The 23835-nt window shown below is 39.3% G+C and overlaps 1 protein-coding gene across 2 annotated transcripts in view; it reads left to right on the forward strand.

Annotated features, from left to right (window-relative positions):
• The window catches only part of UNC5C (unc-5 netrin receptor C), a 396852-nt gene that overhangs the window by 319209 nt on the left and 53808 nt on the right, over positions 1–23835 (forward strand). For both annotated transcript variants that reach the window (XM_067736918.1, XM_067736920.1), the window contains exons 5-7: positions 8350–8530; positions 13671–13838; positions 16574–16738. In XM_067736918.1, coding sequence (XP_067593019.1) covers positions 8350–8530; positions 13671–13838; positions 16574–16738 — 514 coding nt within the window. The remainder of the gene's footprint in view (positions 1–8349; positions 8531–13670; positions 13839–16573; positions 16739–23835) is intronic.

Raw genomic sequence — 23835 nt, forward strand, 5'->3', positions numbered from 1 at the left:
CAATATGTGGCTTGAACTGCCCACTCCCTAGGGCAGATCTTTCTCCTTGTAATCTCCCTTTTTCTCTATGTCCCCTTCCAGGGGCACAGGTCCTGACCCGATCGTGCGTCTCTTCCCTTCTTACTCAATTCTGTGAGGATCTTTCTTACAGCCTTGGTGGTACAAGAGTCTTTCTGCCAGTCTCCAATTTGTTTTCAGTGAGAATTGCTCCACATGTAGATATGTTTTTGATGTGTTCATGGGGGGAGGTGAACGCCACATCCTCTTACTCCACCTTTTTTTTTTTTTTTTTTTGGCGGTACGCGGGCCTCTCACTGTTGTGGCCTCTCCTGTTGCGGAGCACAGGCTCTGGATGCGCAGGCTCAGTGGCCATGGCTCATGGGCCCAGAAGCTCCGCGGCACGTGGGATCTTCCTGGACCGGGGCATGAACCCATGTCCCCTGCATCAGCAGGCGGACTCTCAACCACTGCGCCACCAGGGAAGCCCCCTACTCCACCATTTTGATCCCTCCTTTCCTTTCTGTTTTTAGATGAATGCCACTTCTCTGTTTTTTTGTAGAGTTGTTTGGATTTTGTCCCAGCTCCTTTAGAATATTCCTTTTTTTTTTTTTTTTTTGCGGTACGCGGGCCTCTCACTGTGTGGCCTCTCCCGTTGCGGAGCAGAGGCTCAGCGGCCATGGCTCACGGGCCCAGCCGCTCCGCGGCATGTGGGATCTTCCCGGACCGGGCACGAACCCGCGTCCCCCGCATTGGCAGGCGGACTCTCAACCACTGCGCCACCAGGGAAGACCCCTTTAGAATATTCTTAATGTAATACTACTAATAATTTAAGAATATTGATTATATGCCAAGCACTAAGTAATTTGTGTATTAACTCATTTGATCCTCAAAAACCTTATGGAATCAATGTTATAATTATCCTCATGTTATAAATGAGGACTCTGGGGCACACAGAAGAAAAGAAATTTGCCCAAGAGAGGCACACAAATGGGTTTTGAACCCAGGGAGTCTGGCCTGAGGGCAGCCCTCTCATCTGGTACTGGAGGAACTGCTGCTTACGGTAAGATTGTCAGTGGCACACAATGGGATAATCAGTACCAAACAGCAACCAAATGTGCACACAGGATGTCCTAACATTTCCTCATAATTATTCTTATTACCTGTTAACAAAATCCTATGTCTTCATAAACACTTGAGTAAATTACTTCAAATATGCTCCAAATTATTGAAAAGACCGCAGTTACTGAGCCACAAGGACAGAAGCAGTGCTTTGCCTCACTGCAACCCTGACAAGTTATGGTTTATGGGCGAAGCCTTTTATTGTTTTCTGAACTTCAACCTATTTTTCTCTCTTTTTGAATGTTTTGTACATAGCTAAAAATAACTTCTAACTCAGAAAGACTTCTCCCTTGTATAAATCAAATGGTTTGCTAAATGGGAGGGGTGAGAAGAAGCCAAGTCTCAGGGTGAAGTCAACAAGAAGCACTGAAATGAACAAAATATGAACAGAATTCAGAGGCCAGACCCGAGTACTGACTCCTGATTAACCAAGATTAGCTTACAAATAAGTAGCATTGCAAAAGTATAATTAAATACTTAAATACTCAATACAATTAATTTCTAGCACTACAGAAGACACTGTATTGTTTCTTGGGATTTTACATACAGTTCATGTAAGGAGACTCACTGTAAAATTACTTCAAATGGAAGAGTGTCACTTTATTTGATGGTGTTGAGTGCTGGAGATCCTGCATGAAAAGGATATATATTTTTAATAAAAGAATATATCCGTAAGGCTTTTATATTGATATATCTTGCTGATTCAGACAACCCTTTACACGATAAACAGAATTATTCTCACACTTTGTTTTCCCTCCCATACATCCTCTCCTGAGTTTTTAATTAACCAAAATGGGAATAAATGTTGTTTTATCCTTTTAATCAATATCTGTGTTCTGTTCTTAGTGCTGTGATCTAAGAGAAGCAGAAGTAATGAGGGTTTTATTGTTGTTATTTTGTATTTCAGAACTTTAGAGGACAAAAATCCCCCTTTTCATGGAAATAGCTGGAGTATTTTGAGCAATTTAGCTATTGTAGAGAATTATGTTGTGCTATCTGGATTCCTTGTAAGATCAACCAAATCAACTCATCATATCCTTTCAGCCCTGAAATCTTGTCTGCCTCCTTTATCCCTGATCTACACACAGGTCCCCAAGCCAGAAACGAGATGGGTTTGTCTTGCACCCTCCTTTCCACATACAGGCAACTCTTCTGCCATATCCCTTGCCCCTTCAAATTACTTTCTGTATCCATTCTTTTCTCCCCAGTCCCCTTGGTCCTTCCTTAATTCAGTCTTCATGGTCTTTCACCAGGACTACGACAGTAGCCTTTTTAACTGCTTTCCAGCTTCCACTGTGCCTCCCTAGTAATCCACACTGCCCCCTAAAATAGTCATTCTTAAAGCAAAGCATCGTAATGCCTCTTCTCTTTAAACCCCTCAGTGGATCACAGCATGGGAGTCCCTCAGTGATTTCCTGAAAGCAACTTCTCCATCCTTGTTCAGCTTGCCCTGGCTGTGCAGCTAAGACCACTGTCCAGTGCTCAGACTTCCCACGAGGATTCAAGCCTGTGTGAAGCACCTGCTGCTTCCTCTTCCTGAAATATCCTCTTCATCCTTCATCCCACGCTTTCCTTTGCCTTCCCAACAAGCTTAACTCCATCCCTGAGAAACTGGTTCAAACGTCCTCTCCTCACATAATTTGAACCCCGATATGCTTCCATCCTTGCACATGTCTGTTGTTCCTCTGTCACATTGTAATTACTAGTTTATAGGTTTGTCTTCTTACGTAGCGAATGCTATATAAGCATAAGGGAAGCACTTATCTGATTTTTCCCTTTATCCCGCAACACTTGACACATAGTACATAGTACTGTGCATAGTACATAGTACGTACTCAGTGTTTGCGGAATGGAATTGAAATAACAAGGTGCATCTTTGTTTATTGAAATTGAAAGTTCTTGGGAAGCTGTGTTACAGTCTCAGGTTTACTGTGATCACCTAGATTCTGTGCTTACTAGATGAAATTCCACAATAATTACTCAAACACCTTAAAATTCTGAAGCAGACATACAGGTATAATGTGGGCTAGAGAGAGTTCCATTTTCAAAGAATTCTTAGTTACAACATGTTGGCCACTGGACACTTCAGACTCGTACTTATAAATGTCAGTGAAACACTGGAGGTCCCCTAGCATCATTCCACAGGCCCTCTTCTATGTCATGATTTCTCCAATGAGTCTACATGGAGGCCAGGCCAGCTCTGTAGGATTTGACCTTAGGCAGTGGAGACGTGTGTTCTTAATCTCCAGCAGAACTTAGCTAGAAGGGATGTTTCAAATTGCTCTCACCATATATATTCATTATTAAATTTGACAGTTAAAGCACCAACTTTATGGAGATCTAAAAATACGTATAACAGACTTGACCCTACTACATGTGTTGTTTTGTCCTTACACTTAGCAAATACTAATTAAGCACCTACTATCTGCCGATTCCAGGCCACGGGACTATAACAGTGATCAAAAAATAGACCCAAATCCGTGGAGCTTACATTCTGGTAGAGGAGACAACTAACAAGTAACATACAGACTATGTGAGATGAAGAAAATAAAAGAGAGTGAGGGATTGCAAGCATACTCAGAGGGAGATGTTGCAGTTTTAAAGGTTGATTAGGAAGTGACTCACTGAGAAGGTGACATCTGAGTAAAGACCTGAAGGAGAGAAGAGAGCAGACTTATTGGGGGAAAGATTAGTCCAGGCAGGTGCACCAGCAGACTCAACATCCCCAAGGCAAGAGCACCCGTGATGTGTGTAAGAACCAGCAAAGGAGTCAGCATCTAAAAAGATGAGAGAAAGGGCGAGAGTAAACTAGGTGATCTCAGAGAGGTCAGGGTTCCTGGTGATGCAGGACCTTGTGGGTCCTTGTAAGGATTTGGGGGTTGACACTGAGCAACACAGGGGGCCACTGGAGGGTTGGAGATGAGGTATAGCATGATCTGACTTAGGGTTTAAGGATCACTCTACTGTGTTGAGAATAGATGTTAGGACCAAGGGGAAAAGTAGAGATATAGACAGAAAGTTGTTGCAGTAATCCAGAAGAGAAATGATGGTGATCTGCTCGGGGAAGGGAGTGGTGCTGAGGGGACAAGAAGTGGTTAGATTCTGATATGCTGCTCTGACATCAAATCAGCAAAGGGGAGAGGAAGAGAGTAGTCAAGGCCAAGCCTGAGGTTTCTGTCTAAGTTACTAGAAGGATGGAGTTGGCCTTAACCGAGACGGGTAAGGTGGTGGGAGGGACAGCTTTGGAGGGCGGTTCGGGGGATCGTTATCAGACACCCCAGTGGAGTTGCAAGAAGGCAGTCGGATTAATGAGTCTGAAGTTCAAGGACGGGGTCTAGACGGGAGATAAATTTAGGAGTCATCCGCATGAGACTGGATGAGCTCACCAAGAAAGTGCATATGGATGGGAAATAGAAAAAAGAAGAGGTCCAAGGACAGAGCTACCCAGGAAGAACAGACCTAAACCCCAAGGAAGCTGTGGGGGAATGGGAGGAGATGGGACGAAAACTAAGAAAGTGCCCTGTCTGGAGAAAGCAGGCAAGGAGGAGGGAGAAACCGATGGGGTCAAATGCTGCTGTCAAGTGCTAAAACCTCACCAGTCCATCTAACAAAGTAAAAGTAACTGGTACCTTGGAAAGAGAGCAGTTCTAACATTGGAGGTCAGTGTGGATTAGAGTGGACTCAGTAGAGATGAAGAGGACAGGAACTGGAGAGAATGTACAAACAAGTATTCCAAGGTGTCTTTTAAGGTGAGCAAAGGAACGTGGGGGTGACTAAAGGCAGAAATGAGTGGGGAGGGATTTTCTTTTATGTTGTGTAAAGTAACCACGTGTCTGTATGCTGGTGGAAATGATTCTGTGTAGTGGGAAATTCATGATGTAAGAGAGGAGAATCCCTGGGGCTTGCCCTTGAATAAGAGAACAGGATTGGGATGCAGACTACAAGTGAGAGGTGACATGTAGGAGCAGAGAGCTGCCCTAGTAACAGGAGGGAGGGTGCAGAACAGGGGTGGTAGGTGGGTAGTGGGAGCTTTGGGAGATGTCTGGTGATGGTCAGTTTTCTCCGTGACATGGAAATCTTGGTCATTGGCTGAAAGTGAGGATAGCAGGGGAGGTAGTGTTTAGGCAGAGAGGAGAAGGTGTGAAATAGCTGTCTAGGAGTGTGGGACAGTGAACAGACGTTGGAAATACCGTACCATCTTTTGGCAGAATTTAGGGCCCACTTGAGTTCTGTCATCATGAATGTAAGATTACACCGTGCAACATGGCTTTGCACAGCCACGTTTTACTGCAAGGATGCGAAGGTAGAGCAGACAATGCGGATCAAGGAGGACACTTACTGAATCCCCAGTCCTCGTGGTACGTTGGGTGTGGGAAATCAGACATCCCCACTTGAGAGGACTCTAGAAGAAACAGCAGCATCATGAAAGAGCTAGGATTTAGTTAGAGAAAAGCGAAGAAAACAATCTGAACAGAGGCTGAAATTTTGGAAGATGTTGGTGCCGTGTTCCAAGGTAGTGAGGAAGGGTTTCAAAAGTTTTGGAGGGTGGGTGATGGAGATGTGCTGAGCAAGATGGTGATTCTAGCGCAGGAGGTGAGTGATGACCTGTGGTCCAGACCTGAGTTTCTCCTGGAGAGCAGGTCTCAAAACAGGACTTGGTGACAAGACTGGGAGTTCTGGGGCATAGGGAACTGGGAGGGGGGCATCTTGCTAAAAGCCCGAGTCCTTGGGTCCTTTCTTCATTCCTACAGCTCTTTTCTCTCTGTAGATGTCATTGTTTCTTCAAACAAAGACATACAGGCAAGCCCAGTGTAGAGAATAAATCGAAGCAGAGTTTCCCTGGGTGAAAGCCAGAATTAGGGGAGGAGGGCCATGTCCCTCACAGGGTTCAGGGTTACTGCCTCAGCATTTCTAGGGGTCCTCGTATCTCAGGTCATAATCACTGCTCCGATGTTGATGAGAGACACCTGAGGAAAATAACAGAATCATGTATGAGAAAGTAGAGATCATATATACCCAGTAATCACACAAGTCTTTTTAAATGTTTTGCCAGCAGTGCAGAATCCTTTTTTCTTCCACATAATAAACTTTTCAAATAAACAGGTGGTTTGCAGTATGCCTTGGGATCTCTTTGTGTCATTTACGATCAGTATAGCATTACTGTTGTTAACTATTATGTACATAGAAGAAACCATAGTTTCGAACAGTCCTGACTTAGATCAGGTTCTCCAGAAGTAAACCACGAGGCAGAGGTTTGAATGCAAATGGTTTGTTATAGAAGTGCTCCCAGGAGAGTCCTGTAAGTGGGTGGAGCAAGCAGGAGAGAAAAGAAGGAGCCCAGAAAGTATACATTTAGAAGATGTCTCAAGGAGGTAGCTCTGGAGAGTAACAACTCAGGTTCCAACCTGATTGGACACAGGGCTTGTTTCCATACCTGTGAGGTCACAGCAAAGGAGAAAGTGGTGGACGGGGGAGCTGTGAACCCCTAGGTACTTCGAAGCAAAACATCTAGGAGGCTGAGGGCCATCCTTCAAAGCAAAGTAGAAGGTATGGGTCCTTGAAAGAAGATTGCGCCTGCCCACGCGTGTGCCCCCCCACCCCCCACACACACGGGATCTAAGAACAAATCGGGGGAGCCACAGGACCTTCTGTAAGTGGAAAGCTTTCTTTCGAACGGCAAAGATAATCTGTGTAAAGATTAGCTTCAGAAGATACTAACGTCAGCTTTCAATTATCATCAAGCAGTTTTCTAATAGTCTGAATCTTGCTCCCTTTCCTCTTGCACTTGTAGCAAGATCATATTACTGCACATGTAGGGCCGAAGTTTGAGACAATCCAGGTCAAGTGAGTGTGCATCTCTCATCAAATATATCCAAGCACAGGACTGAATGTGCTGTCTTTATTGAAAACAAAATGCATGTTTTAAAACTCCACTATTTTAGATGGATTTCACGCTTTCTCACTTCCATTAGTGTAAATATCAACACTGTTTAGCTATTTCAAAATTTACGTCTTTACAAATAGTTACTCTTATCTACATCCTCATATGTTTATTATAAGATGATTGTATTTTATTTTTCCCTTTAAATTTTGTCCTCTCTTCTAAGGATTAGGGAATCATTGTTTTAGAGTCCCTGTGTTAGATGTAATTTAGAGCTGTGTAACATCCAGCCCACTGACAGATTTAGAGGTTAATTTCCAGACCTCTTGTGGTGCAAGGGAAGCTCCTTAAGATTTTGAAAATGGCAATACTATTGACTCCCTACCACTAAAGGTTACTTGTATGGGTATCCACACTAATGTAAAAGGAAAGTTTAAGTGTGGTAAATATCAATGTTGTTTTGCTTTATGGAAAAAACCTGTGCATAGGGGAAAAAGGCAATTTATGGAACAAGAAATAGTTTATCCTTCATAAGGACATCTTATACAGATACATTTCCCTCCTTTCATTCTGTAAGGCTAACATTGCTGTTGCTAAACTGATATTTGCACAGGAAAAATAGTTCAGTAGTTTTGAACAGTCATGTCTTAGGTCAGGTTCTCCAGAAGCAAACCGTAAGCCAAAGATTTGATGCTAGAGATAGACAGAAAGAGAAATTTGACTGTGACTTACATGCTATTTAGATTATATTGAGAGTTAGTAGAAAACCTTTTTTTTTTTCCTCCCAAGATTTTGGCTTAGATACATCTCTAAATATGTGTTTGCTATATTTTAAAGTAAGTGCACTTTTAGGGGAATTTAATCCATATGTTACACATAAATCATCCAAATGTTTTATTAGAGCTACACGATGTCTAAGGTGCCTTTTGAGCTTTTTTAATAGTCCTTATATTCTCTGCTGAAAAGCAGCAGGTACGTTGCCAAGAGTAAACAAATCAAATAGCAAAAGGTTTGAGTTCAGTTTGAAATGCTTAGCCTATTATTTTTGATGGGGTTCTGAACTTGGCAATGCACATTCCCAATTCCTGCCTGGAGGGCAAAGTGAAAACAATTTGAACACTGTATTTCCCAGTCGGGTCATTGACATTTGAGAATAATGTAGTACAGACAGAATCAGCATGTTTGGCAGGTGAGTGATACTTAATGTGACCTCAGAAAGTTACTTTCTCCACTTTGCAGAAGTCCGTGGCGTGGAACAATGTTATCCACACTGCAAAACAAAAGTTAGGACAGACAGCCATCACGGGATCCATACGGGGAGTTTATCTGTTTCTCTCGTGCATCTTTAGGTGGAATGGTTGAAAAATGAAGACATCATTGATCCTGTTGAAGATCGGAATTTTTATATTACTATTGATCACAACCTCATCATCAAGCAGGCCCGCCTCTCGGATACTGCCAACTATACTTGTGTTGCCAAAAACATTGTCGCCAAGAGGAAAAGCACGACCGCAACTGTCATAGTCTATGGTGAGTGGGCTTTTGGGGTCTCAATCTAGTTGAGGTCAAACTGCAGTTTCTCATTTTAATCTTAAAATACCAGGTGAAGAGGCCCCTTTTCAATCCCCATGGCGGCTCTCTTCCAGCGTCTCATGTGGACATTGAGGTTTAACAGCCTTCCTGATACTCATAGAAAAACTAGACTTAGAAATCCCTAGTCCTTTGTCAGTCAGTTTATAAGAGAATGAAGGAAATCTACCTAAGTACCAGGACGGTTCCCTGCTTCCCTAGGCCCTCCCGCTCTCCATAGCCTGGACTACAGAGATCTAGAGGGAATTCCGAGATGAAGATGCTTCAGGCAGTCTGCTGCTCTTTCTGTGGGCCTCAGGAGAGTCATTGCAAAACCTCAGGTAAACTGGAGCTGACATGCTCTCCGAACACATCGGAGCAACTTGAACTCCCTAGAACTTGCTTTACACTCCACCAGGGGCATCCAGAGTGAAGACAAGGGCTGCCATTGTCAAGCAGCCCTAATCCTAACCCTGTAGCAAGTTTCGACATGATGACTTCTTCAGAAAGCTGCTCTTCCACTCTCTGGCCCTTTCTAATCCATCTCATCCCTAAGCCTATCATTTCTGCAGAAGTACTAAATGATTCTGCCCCCAGTTTTGCTGCAGCACGTGATGCTTTTATCTGCCTGTCTGCTTCGGCCCTCAGTGGTTTTCTCATCATTTCACTCGTAGTTCCATCGCCCCAGCTAAGCTTTTAAGCTCCTTGGTAGACTAAGAGAACAGCCCTGTAAATTTATGTATTTCTCACAGTGTTAGATACATAGTAGGTCTTCATATTCTTGATGAGTTATTGTCTCAGAGGAAACTGAATGACCCTGAGAAATATTTTGAGGTTCTGCCACCTCCGGAATGACATGGCTACCACTTAGAATGTAAGGAAGCTCTTCATGGCCGCTTCAGTGTTAAATGGCCCTCCAGGAGATTTGTCTAAATGACTACGAAAGAAGGACAGCCACGAGTATGTGGCTCATGGCCCTCGCTTACTGCAGGTAGTGCCATTTGGCTGGATGTGTCCTCACGCTATAGGGTGTTATGAGAACAGAAACCACTGTGATGTGTTCGAAAGGCTGAATGTAGTGATGCTTTAAAACCGTCATTTTCATTACAGGACAGATGCATAATATTTGTTTCAAATCCTCTGAATACTCTGAAGTTAAATTTCCTTAAGTCACAATGAAACGTTTCCCACTTTGTCTTTTTCTAAACTCTCTGAACGACTTAATTAACAGCATTGGAAATGGAAAAGAGAAGTGGGGCACATCACAGCTTGTATCAGTCATAAATAACTAATGAAGGCAGACTCTAAATAGATGTGTTACATAGATGTTTAATATACATGCAGATCTCTTTTCCTGTGTGTGGCATGCTTTCAGTATCCATAAGCACAAGCTGAACATTGTCTTTAGGAAGAATCAAACACAACCAACTAAAGCATTTTGAGTTTAGAAAACAGCATGGGACTAGGGGTCAGGACTCTTATGTTCTAGGCCTAGTTCTATCACCAACTGACCTTCAGTTGGTCACTTAAACAGAATGCTCGGAGCCCGTATCTCCTCTGTAAAATGAGGGAATCAGCCTAGGATCTTCAAGACCTGTCTTTTCTCTAAAAGTTTATGATATTGGCTTGCCAGTGTGTTGGTAAGCAATTTATACTGACAATTCCATGACATTTTGAGTTTTGTGAAGTTAAGTGGATTAAATTGCTTTTTGGAATGCTAAATGCAACTCTACCTGTCAAACATCAGCTTGTCCTTTTCATGGCCTCGTAAAATAAGTTGTCCAAGGCTCATAGGTTGGACTCACTAATAGTCCACAGAAAAACATATATATGTAACCAGTATTTCATTTTAGAGTCTGTTGTATATATTTAATTTTGTTAGCATCATTTTTAGTTTGCAAATATACATTATAGAAAATTTGGGAAACACAGAAAAACGTTCAAAGAAAAAAATACCTATAATCCTGTCCTTTTGTCATCCAGAGGTAGCTTTAAAAAAGATTGATGTGTATACGACTGGAATTTTCTTAGCATAAATAGGATTTTAAAATAAGGATTCTAAATATATTTTTTTACTTAACGCATAATGTTGCAATATCCATGTATTATTAAATAGACTTCTACAGCATCATTTTTTAAATTTATTTTTTAATTGAAGTATGATTAAATTACAATGTTGTGTTAATTACTGCTGTACAGCAAAGTGACTCAGTTATACATACATATATATATATATACACACATTCTTTTCTGTTATGGTTTATCACAGGATATTGAATATAGTTCCCTGTTCTATACAGTAGGACCTTGTTGTTTATCCATTCTCTGTATAATAGTTTGCATCTGCTAATCCCAAACTCCCAATCCCTCCTTCCCCCACTCCCCTCCCCCTTGACAACCGTAAGTCTCTTCTCTACATCCCTTATTCTGTTTCTGTTTCATAGATAGGTTCATTTGTGTCATATTTTAGATTCTACCTGTAAGTAATATTGTATTTACCTTTCTCTTTCTGACTCACTTCACTTAGTATGATAATCTCTAGGTACATCCATGTTGCTGCACATGGCATTATTTTGTCCTTTTTTATGGCTAAGTAGTATTCTATTGTATATATGTACCACGTTTTTTTTTTTAAATAAGGCTGTGATGGCTAGCCCTTTTTTCCCCTTTATTTATTTTTTGGCTGCATCGGGTCTTAGGTGCGGCATACGGGATCTTTTTTGAGGCATGCAGGATCTTTTGTTGTGGCGCGCAGGCCTCTCTCTAGTTGTGGCATGTGGGTTTTTCTTTCTCTAGTTGTGTGCGGGCTCCAGAGCATGTGCGCTCTGTAGTTTGCAGCACGTGGGCTCTCTCGTTGAGGTGCACAAGCTCAGTAGTTGTAGCACACAGGCTTATCTGTCCCATGGCATGTGAGGTCTTAATTCCCCCACGAGGGATCGAACCCGCGTCCCCTGCATTGGAAGGAGGATTCTTTACCACTGGACAACAAGGGAAGTCCCTGTACATCTTCTTTATCCATTCACCTGTCGATTGACATTTAGGTTGTTGACGTGTCTTGGCTATTGTGAATAGTGCTGCTACGAACATAGGGTGCATGTATACTGAGTCATTTCCAATAGCTGCCTGGGAGTCAATCTCACGAACATACATGTTTACCATGTTCCTATTATTGAACATCACAATTGATTTCAGTTTATCTTTATATAAAAAATAACTCTCCAGTGAAAAATAGTCTATGTCTGTATGTATAACACATTCATGATTATTGTCTATTGCAGAAGTTTCTAGAGGAGTTGATGGGCATATGATGTTCACATGTAAGGTTTGTGTTATCTGAGTAACACTATTCTTTACCATCAGGAAGCAGATACATATACTAGTTGTGCCGTGTTTTAACCACCAGCAAATAATTTTTGTTAGAAATTGCTTAATTAAAATGATTTCACAGACTCATATATTGAAATACAAAAGTATGTCAGAGTATTTTCTAGAGCAAGATCTACAGACGTAGTGAACATAGTGTTAGGGAGTAGGTTTTTAAAATATATATATATATATTTATTTATTTATTTATTGGCTGTGTTGAGTCTTCGTTGCTGTGCGTGGGCTTCCTCTAGCTGTGGCGAGCAGGGGCTACTCTTCATTGCAGTGCACGGGCTACTCTTCATTGTGGTGCACGGGCTTCTCATTGCTGTGGCTTCTCTTGTTGCAGAGCACCGGCCCTAGGCATGCAAGCTTCAGTAGTTGTGGCTCACGGACTCCAGAGCGCAGGCTCAGTAGTTGCGGCGCACGGGCTTAGTTGCTCCGCGGCATGTGGGATCTTCCTGGACCAGGGCTCGAACCCGTGTCCCCTGCATTGGCAGGAGGATTCTTAACCACTGCACCACCAGGGAAGTCCCAGGGAGTAGGTTTTATCATCACACCTATACTGACAGCTCCACCAAACACCGTAAATACCCTTTATACACAAAATAGGTGTCCATTTCAGTTACATCAACTAATCGCTAATTCATTCAAATAGATACTCAATTAGTTAAAAATCCAGCTCTCAAGACTTCTTTAAAAACTAGATTCACTTATTAATGAAACTAACTAAAAGTCCTTAAATGGTTATAAAGTTTACATATGCTAAAGAAAAATAATCAGTCATCTGTTATTAAGAAAAGGCTCAATGATTTTATCAGTTTCCATGCTTCATAGTCACTCACAGCCTTGGTGTAAGGATGTAAACATATATTATTTGAGATAAGTTGCCCAAAGTAATTTTTGGCGCTTTACTAGGTAAGAGGATTTTTTTTAAAACAACACTGGCTAAGGAGAGGAGAACACAGTCCTATTTTCTGAATAGGTAAATAGATGTTGATAATTCATTTTATTTGTCTCTGTGCTTAGATTCTTCAGCTCTGCAATGCAATTTTATTTTATTTTTTTAACATCTTTATTGGAATATAATTGCTTTACAATGATGTGTTAGTTTCTGCTTTATAACAAAGTGAACCAGCTATACATATACATATATCCCCGTATCTCTTCCGTCTTGCGTCTCCCTCCCACCCTCCCTATCCCACCCCTCTAGGTGGTCTCAAAGCACCGAGCTGATCTCCCTGTGCTATGTGGCTGCTTCCCACTGGCTATCTATTTTACATTTGGTAGTGTATATATGTCCATGCCACTCTCTCACTTCGTCCCAGCTTATCCTTCCCCCTCCCCGTGTCCTCAAGTCCATTCTCTATGTCTGCGTCTTTATTCCTGTCCTGCCCCTAGGTTCTTCAGAACCTTTTTTTTTTTCTTTTTCAGATTCCATATATATGTGTTAGCATATGGTATTTGTTTTTCTCTTACTGACTTACTTCACTCTGTATGACAGACTCTAGGTCCATCCACCTCATTACAAATAACTCAATTTCATTTCTTTTTATGCCTGAGTAATATTCCATTGTGTATACGTGTGAAATGATATCCAGGGTCTCTTATAGCTTTGAAGTTTTTGATTTTTTTATGGTCACTTGGGATACAACTTTTATGTGTTGTGTGTGGTTTGTGTGTCTCTGTGTGTATGCACATATGTTAAATTCACATTTTATTTTTTATCTCTTTCCAGTAAACGGTGGCTGGTCTACCTGGACAGAGTGGTCCGTGTGTAATAGCCGCTGTGGACGAGGGTATCAGAAGCGCACAAGGACCTGCACCAACCCAGCCCCACTCAATGGTGGTGCCTTCTGTGAAGGGCAGAGTGTGCAGAAAATAGCCTGCACCACGTTATGCCCAGGTAAGCAACCCAGCGCTCTCCTTCCAAATGTCTCCTCCCATTCTAGAAATGTTTTAGGGTATATATACAAATCTTTAGTCTTTTTTTTTTCTTTTGGCTGTGTTGGGTCTTCATTGCTGCTCACGGGCTTTTTCTAGTTGCAGTGAGCGGGGGCTACTCTTCCTTGCGGTGCACAGGCTTCTCATTGCGGTGGCTTCTCTTGTTGCAGAGCACAGGTTCTAGGCATGCGGACTTCAGTAGTTGCAGCACACGGGCTCAGTAGTTGTGGCTCACAGGCTCTAGAGCCCAGGCTCAGTAGTTGTGGTGCACAGGCTTAGTTGCTCCGCAGCATGTGGGATCTTCCCGGACCAGGGCTCGAACCTGTGTCCCCTGCCCTGGCAGGTGGATTCTTAACCACTGCGCCACCAGGGAAGTCCCACAAAGCCTTATTCTTCGCAGGAGTGTGTGGTAAACATTATTTAAATCCATCATCCCATTCAGTGCTTACATTGCTGGGACCTCAGGTCTTTTCCCCCAAAAGAGTACTTCACTTTATTACCCTAACATACAAAATAGTATAAAACAAGAGATTAAACACACATAAACATAATCCCTCTCTATTACTCAACAAAACTGTTGGAACCAAGATTGCAGGATCTGTAATTCAAGGCATTTGAGCAGCATTGAAAGCCACACGTTTAGGATAACAACCTTGATCTCCAGAAAGCCATGGAAATTAATTGGAACTGAAATTTAGAAAATGTTTTAGGTGAAGTACTTGATATTTGGTGTCAGTTTCTGGGCAAAGGCAAATAAAACATCTGGAATGAATTAAAAGGAAGTCTAAGCTTTCTGACACATGAGCTAATGGATTTTGAAAATACAGTGCAGTCATCTATTATCTGTACATGTTGGTCACCTATTTTTGAGTTATTTGCAATGGTACCTATAGCAAGATTGCATCCCTTTGCCTCTGAACATCTTTCTGTGCTATCTCATGTTGTCCCAAGGTCTTATCCTGTGGGAAATTGAAGTTAATATTTGCCAAAACCAAAACCCACTAAAATATCCAATTATAAAATATATTTAAAAAATTAAGCTCAAATTATTTTGTAATAACCCATAAATTTATCGTATCCCATTGGGGTAGCTATTATATTGTCAGTTTCATTATTTAGATACAAAGACTACTTACTTCCCTTTATTGTGCCTAACTTATGTCAGGTTCATCCTTTTAGTAGAACTTTCTCAGAGATGGGTTGGAGAAGTGAACTGGAGAGAAAACCATAATATAAATTTTATATTCCTGTTTTCATTTCTGAATATCAAAACAGTATCCCACACTGAACCCTTTGAGAGCTTTTATTTATGGAACAAACTTTGACACTTAGCTAGGCTAAGTATTTCAGTATTTTCTCTTGTACGCTCCTATATTTTGTCTGCATACTGACTCCCATAATTAGAAATGCACTGAGCATTTAGTGGAAATAGAAATGTGTGTTTGTGTGTGTACTTTGGGATGGTCTAGGTCAAAGCAAATGTCTTTTCTTCAGATGGCTGGGAGTTGCTTATATAGCTAACTGTACAATTGAAATATTAATACTTTCATCATTTTTTCATGTGGGCATATTTATATCTCTATACATATTATGCATAATACATATAGTTACACAATAATTTGAATATGAAATCACACAGATTTCCCAAACTATGTAGATTATTAAAATTGATCTAATTTCTGTCAATATGTAGGTATAACACGTGTACATTGCATGTTCAATAAATGATGTTTGCGATTGTCTTACATTGAATCCTAGATGATTATTTATGTATTTCAGGGAAATTTTTAAAAATTTAACTCTTATTTTAATATTTTCCTCTTATTTATGTAAGAACCTTTAAAGAATGTACTAGAGTATTTAAGTTATGTGTTTTTAAAATAGAGATATCTTAGCTCTTTATCACTGAAGTTTACTAACAAGTCAAGCGCAAAAATTAAGAAGAAAGTGAATCTATTCTAAATGACTGAATCACAGGAATTCAGGAATGTGAATTAATTCACATTAAGGAATGTGCTTAAATATTATTTTTAAAATAAAAATAGCAACATATATCATCAAATAATGGAATGAAATCATCAAATAATAAATGGAAAATAATATAGACTTCAAGAAGTCATTGCAGAAGATGTTAGAATCAAGCAGCATGGATGAAAAAATAAAAAGAGTGTATAGGATGTAGATGAGGGGTGCAGGTAGATGGATGGATGGATGGATGGATGGATGGATTTCTTCCACACTCTACCAGCCTCTTCTCCTGAACCCCACAGAGGTTTACTTGCACTACCCACATTACATTATGCAGGAAGGAATCTTGGATCCAAAAAGAGCTTCCCTAATTTTCAATCCAAAATCCAGACATTTCCCCTTTAATAGAGAAACCACCAGGATTTACTTTTATGCAGCTCCTGGTGACAGCTTTGGTTTCTGTGTGTCCCATTAAGCTTCCGTTTGCTTGGTCAGTGAAGAAATAGTCACACACCTCGTAAGGGAAGTTCGAAGAGCCCACACAATGTATGTAGAGCATGCACTACTTCAGCAGTTAAAATGAATGCAGTGTTCCTCGGAGGGGGAGGGGGGGCGGGGGGGCATTTTCTTCAGTGTTTGGTGTTGTTTTGTTTCTGCTTGTGCTCTGCTCCTCTCTGCCCTCAAAAAGTTCCTTCTCCCTTTGACCCGATGCTGGTTTTTGTGTGGCAGTGGATGGCAGGTGGACCTCATGGAGCAAGTGGTCAACTTGTGGGACCGAGTGCACGCACTGGCGCAGGAGGGAGTGCACGGCACCAGCCCCCAAGAACGGAGGCAAGGACTGCGACGGCCTCGTCCTGCAATCCAAGAACTGCACGGATGGTCTGTGCATGCAGAGTAAGTCTATTTGAGCAAACGACAGACACTGGGGAGGTCTGGGGTTTAACCATTTGGATTTCTTTAAAGGAAATATCAAAAAATAAAAATTTCTTAAACAAAAATGCAGTACTATACCAATATCATGGGTCTCTGTCAAAATTGAAAAAAATGAATCTCCCAGAACACAGTATGAAAAATAACTGTATCCAGTTAACAAATGACACACACAGTATTGCTTTTCCATGAGCAAAAAGGGATTTAGTTGTTTCCATGGAGGGGCTGTCATTCTTTTCAGGGCAGGGAAGTGCTACTCAGTTTTATTATAGTGCACAAAAGGGCACCCTAAACTCCTCATAGAGTCACATGACTTCCAAAAAGTAAGCTATTTATTTCTAATTCATGGCTGTTACTGAACCAGTGTCCATGAAATTTAAAATATATGTATAAGGACAGGAAATATTTCTGCAAGTAGATTTACCAGTTTACAAGTGTTTAGTGTGAACATCTTCACAACACCTTGAATATGCTGGGTTTGTATTAGAAATTATAACATTTATCTAAAGGGACTAATGTTTATAAAACATAAATTTTTAAAAATGGGTGTAGACGATTGGCTCAAGAATATAATAGGTGCTATAAGCTAAATATTCCACATTTTTCATGGCCTTTTTCCTTAGATTTTCTTAATGAGATGGTTTGATTTGCATATTTGCAGACTCTCACTCCTCTATTGAGGAGCCCTTAGATGTACAGAATTTACCATCCCTTTTATGACCATGAATTAAGGTACTAAGAATTGTTCTGAAATCACACCTATAACAGACGAATGGATCAAACAGTGTGCTGTCTTTGGATCTTACCTAATGGCAGCCAAATGTTGACATTTCTTATAACACATTACAGATTGCTTGTGGAATATATTTGTATTTGTCATTTAAGAATAAGATATTTTCAGCACATTTATGAAATTCTGTTTACTTTCCAGAGTCTATACACACAGGGACCTTTAAAAAGAAACCTTACTTAAAATACAAATAGGTAATTACATTGCTGACACAGAATAAAAATCCAGTGGGCCTCTTATTTTTCTGTCCACGGTACATGGTATTCTTTGAGAACAGACTGCAGCTGGGTGTAAAGCATAGCTTCTGGTTGTGATTTGGGAACGACTGCTGTGCATCTGAGTTTGTACCAGAAACACAGAATGAAAAGAATACAGCTCTTTTACTAACCATTTATCCAGAGATCCAGGGTTTGTTCCTCTTGGTGTTAGTCTGAGTTGACGATTAAAATGAAAACATACCATACACAAGTTATTTTTTAACATTTTTATAATTTAGTATTCTTGTAGTGCTGAGCAAATTGATTCATGTGATTGAAAGTAGCAATATTTGAAGTTTCTCTCTGTCACTCCCTTTCTCAATATTATACTTTTCAACTTTGGGTGATTTAATGCCTACTGTTTCTATTGTGCATAATTTTAAATTCCTAAAGCAACATATTTAACAAGGAGTACAATGCTGCAAGATGGAACATTGGGCCTTTTATTACTTACACAAATGACACATTATAAATTATGACATTTGTCAAATACAAGCATGAAATATTCAAGTTAACACTTTCATGACATAGCATCCCCTTAGCATCTAGCTGATTTCTTACAGCATTAATAGAATTTTTTCTAATGATTGGATGTTTACCAATAATGATGGCGTGAGGTGTGTGTGTAAGTAAGGAAAGGAAATGAGGCTACAAGAGGTGTTATTTGTTTATTTATCAAGTCTCCTATTAGCCTGGAGCATTTGGGTGTTTGACTTAATTAGTTAAAAAGCTGTTTCATTTCATAATTCTGATTTGCTGTAGTAACAGTTTCTACTAGGTCAATAAACTCTTTCATCTGCCCTGCTGTATCTACTCTAGTGCAAAGGAGAACTGTAGTTTGTGCTATTATTGATTTCCTCAGTCATAAAAACCTCAGATACTGTTGCACTGAATAATTATAGTATTTTACAGTGAAAGCTATAGTTTCTGTTTACCAGTAAGCTGGGTGTTTCTGGCATAGTATTGCTGACAAAGTTTTGCAAAGAAACGATAATGTTCTTGGTCCTTATTTTGGAAAACAAAAGGCTTTCTGATAGTGTAAGTATCAAACTTGTAAGAGGGACATGGTCTGCATTAAGAAAAAGAATGGGAGTAGAAAAGAGCTAGAAACTTGCAGTTGACAATTAGGAGTTATCATTTAATGTTTATGTACTTTAGGAAAATTAGTGTCTTCAATGCACTGATAATATTGCAATACTGATAAAGAGCTATTTATCTCAAAGTAAAGCTAGCCTACTTACCATTGGACTAGGGAGGCAGTACAACCTCTGAATCTACTCAAAATTGTCTACAAATGATTTGGATATAAATGTAGATATACTGCTAGGAAGGAGAAATTTGGAGTTCATAATGGATGTCAGTAGAATTCAGAGTTACGTAGATAACACAGTGTAGTATATTTTAAAAGTCAGATTGGTACTTAAGAGCAATACAATGTGAAATATATAGAAAATATTGCTTCAGTGTTTATTCACTAATTTGTTCAAAATAATATTCAGACATATTTCTTCCTTAGCCATTTCTCTCATTATAAATACCTTTGACTCAAAATATGTAGAAATATTGGATAAAATGTTTAAACTTAAAAGACATACACACATTTGGAGTGTGTGTGTGTGTGTGTGTGTGAGAGAGAGAGAGAGAGAGAGAGAGAGAGAGAGAGAGAGAGAGAGGGCATATCAAGCTCAAAAGAAAGAGAAATCCTCAAGTGGCAGAAATGAAGTAGGAACTCAAATCTAGAGAAGTATACCTCTGTGAGTGGACACCAGAATAACCAAGAGGAGCATTAGACATGGATGTAAGTCCTAGGGATTAGACTTTAGGATTTCAGTTCTGAGGCTGAGAGTTGAAAGCCAGAACCTTGAATAAAACTGGGTCTCATAAATGGCTGCTCTCACCATGAAAAATAACTAGAAATTTTTTACCCATCAGCCCAGCGAAGCTACAGGAAAATTCACGGTAGAGAAGAGAAAAATGAAGTCTTCACTTAAACCTGTGATAAAACCACACTCCGACACCCAGTTCTGGGTATGGAGTCTAAGATACAGTACAGGGAACAAAAAGCAAAGTATGTGCAGTTTATAAAGTTAGTAAAACTGGGGTACCAGTGGAAGTGAACAGCAAGCCATTTTCTAGAGTTCTTTTCACAACCCAAGTGCATTGGTCTATGATAAAGATAGCCCACTCCTGAAAATGAATTTACAACATAAAGTTTTGTATCACCCAAGGGAATAGTCTGCTGTAAGAGAGAGTTGGCAACATAATAAATAGGTGAGTCAGTACTTTAATAACATGGACTCCTACAGCAATCTGAGTGAGACTATAAAATAAATAAAAATTAAAAGACAGACTATTTTTAAAAGGAATATAAGCACAAATGAAAGAAAAGAATATTATAAAGAGGACAGACAGATTTGGGGAAAAATCAAATGGAATGTGATCCACTGAAAGTTAGAACTCAATGGAAAATTAAACAGCAGATCAGATCAGAGGCAGCTTTAGATAAAGCTGAAGAGAAAATTGGTAAACTGGAATGTAGATCTCATGAAACTTTTCAGAATACAAGGAGGAAAGATAGAATGAGTGATTATATAAAAGGTAGGTTAAAACACATGGAAGATAGAATGAAAAAGTCCCACATTTATTATTCAAGAGAGCAAAATTTAAAGTTTTTGAGATAATCAAGATTAGAGCTTACTACTCACAAACTCTTAATGAATAAACTACTAAAAATATGAAAATCGATTCTTTAAAAAATTGAGGGACCAGTTAAGGGGCAGTTAAAAATAAAATGGAACTAAACTATAGATGGCATTAACACAGAATATGGGAAGGTGTAATCTAAGTTAAAATGTTCTAATTTTTGTGTGTTGTTCAGGAAAAGAACAGTAATATTACTTGTGTTAAGCTTTACTGATTCAAGTGTCCCAATTAAAATGTTAAGACTGACTACACACATAAAGGTTGAATATATAAATTCAAAATAAGATTTTTAAGGGCAGAAAAGGAGCAAAAAGGAAAGAAAAAGTATAGTTAAATGAAAACAAATAAGATGGTATATATTAGGGATTATCATATATCAAGGATAATAATGTAAATGAATTAAATTTACCTGTTAAAGGAAATTCAAAATTACAGGAAAAATCCAGTTTTACATTGTTTATGAGAGACATACTTAAATCACAATTATAGAGAAATATTGAAAGTTAAGAAATGGAACTTACAGTGTAGTTCTATCTTTATTTTAAAATGTCCAATTAATGGCTTTGACTATCTAATTGGGTCATTCTTTTTTTTTGCGGTACGCGGGCCTCTCACTGTTGCGGCCTCTCCCGTTGCGGAGCACAGGCTCCGGACGCGCAGGCTCAGTGGCCATGGCTCATGGCCCAGCTGCTTCGCGGCATGTGGGATCTTCCCGGACCGGGGCACGAACCCGTGTCCCCTGCATTGGCAGGCGGACTCTCAACCACTGCGCCACCAGGGAAGCCCTAATTGGGCCATTCTTAATTCCATTTCCCATTTTGCCTAAGTAACACATATTAGAGATTGGTTTTGCTCATAGTTTTAATTTAGATACTTTTTTTCCCTTAGACTTTATAGTTTTTAGAATGTTTAATTCTTTTTTTTTTTTTTTTGCGGTACGCGGGCCTCTCACTGCTGTGGCCTCTCCCGCTGCGGAGCACAGGCTCTGGATGCGCAGGCTCAGCGGCCATGGCTCACGGGCCCAGTGGCTCTGCGGCATGTGGGATCTTCCCGGACTGGGGCACGAACCCGCGTCCCCTGCATCGGCAGGCGGACCCTCAACCACTGCGCCACCAGGGAAGCTCCTAGAATGTTTAATTTTTTGTTGGATAATTAAAAGTTTTCTAAATTGTTTACCAAATTTTTTGTGTAAGACATCTTAAAAATACAGATGTTTCCTCAATGCCAACTGAAGTTTTTAACCAAAAGACTTCGAGGTTATTTATTTACAAAATTATTCAATATTTTAAAGATATAATAATGCTAAATGTTAGCAAATGTGCACTAAAGTAGAATCTCTTGTATTTTGCAAATGGGAACACAAATTTTTGTGATTATTTGGGGAAGCAGTTTGACAATATGAGTTAAGAGCTTTAAAATTATTCCTCTCCTTTGATCCAAGAATCCTGTATCAGTGAATAAGTTTTAAGTAATTAACATGAATACCTAAAGTATATGTGCCAAATATGTTCATATTCTTTGTAGTTTATTGTAAAAAACACAAAAGTCCAATACTAGAGCAATGATTAAGTAATAAATGCTATTTCCATAAGGTGGAATATCATATAGCCACTAAAATATTTATGGTGGTTTAACATGGAAAAGCAGAATATGGATTTATGTATGCATTCAGTCATAACTATATAAAAGTAAGCTTAGGGAAAAAGATGAATGAAATTTATTTATTTACACTAGTGAGATTACAGGTAATTTTTTTCTTTTTCAATATGCTTTCAATTCTCAATATTCTTTGTATTTAGTATTTCATTATGCTTATAATTGTAAATGACTTTTTAAAAAGGAGTGTTGAGGATTGGCTAGAACAACTGCGTGATCTTGGAAACAGGAGTCTCATTTCGTTATTTGAGATGTAGCAATATCACTGATCTGTCCTGGGAATTTGGTCACATTGATTCAAATTAGATTAGATTTAGATTAGGTTACATAAAAAGTAATTGCATAAAATACTTGTATAAAATCCTAGTTGTATAAAATCCTTGGTGGCAAGAGTTACTTATAGCCAGTAAACCAAGTACATATACAAAAGGATTGTGAAGACATGGGGATTTGGAACTGAATTACAGTTTTGCATTATTTCCTAGTTGCTTATCATATACATATCACTCTGTCCTTGCAACCATACTTATTCTTAAACTCTTTAGTAAATTGGATTCATTATGTGGTGCTATATAATTTCATTTGTGAAAAAAGGTCATGGTCTTTAAGCAATTTCAGAAGCTCCACTAAATTTTTAAGCTGTCCAAACACATTAGTTATTGAAGTATAACATGTATCATGTATATATTACACTGGGTGTATCCTCAGTGGTCTGGAAAAGTACTTACACTGGAGACACCACTTTCAAATTAAGAACTTCCAGGAATTGGTGTTATTTCACTAGAATACATTGTTAAAGGATAATTAAAAACTGTTAAGCGTCACTTAATATACCAGAAAGAAGTTGGGCATTATTGGTTTATAAGCACATTGCTAATTAGAAAACAAAATTTAATATTGGAGTTCTTAGGTATGCTAAGAGATACGGATTGCATGGAACAAGAAAGGGTAAATGACTTGGAGTGTTTTTCACTACTGAAAATAAGCACACATGTCTGGTATCTTGGATACAAGAAAGTTAACATTAATAATAGATAAGACCGTTTTTTACTTAACAATACTATAGAATAGTGTATCTTATTCAGAAGGCAGTAATGGAAGGTCTCTTGTGCTGCGTACCCATTTAGGTTTCTTTATATCATCTCTAAGATGATATGAAAGTAGCTCCAGTTCTTGCCATATGGTTTTGAAATAGGATTTGCATAAAATGGTTTAGGGGAGAAAGAGAGCGGACACACTAGACACAGAAAGAGGTACAAGAGAATTAAAAAAAGCACTTAAGACAATCCCCCAAACTGCTAAGCCAATAAGCGTATTTACCATTTATGTTGAAATACGACTGTATTACCAAGACCTGATAACTTTTAACTTTTATAATCTTTATAATGAATCTGTAGTAAGATCTGCTCTGTTATGGTTGGCATATAATGGTTTAATCCATGCTTACCTCTTACTTTTGAAAATAGCAACCTAAGGACTATATATGTGGTTTGGTCCAGAAATGGTACATTGTATATACTTATGAATACACTCAAGTAGATTATTACGTTACCACAGCTATTCCTACAGACTTTGGTTTTTAATCCCATTTGAAGATTGGAGTCTCACATAGAGATATGTAAGAGTTCAAATCTGAATTTAGAATTACTCCTTCT

Source organism: Pseudorca crassidens, chromosome 4 (assembly GCF_039906515.1).
Source record: "Pseudorca crassidens isolate mPseCra1 chromosome 4, mPseCra1.hap1, whole genome shotgun sequence".
In the NCBI taxonomy this organism is placed as follows: Eukaryota; Metazoa; Chordata; class Mammalia; order Artiodactyla; family Delphinidae; genus Pseudorca; species Pseudorca crassidens.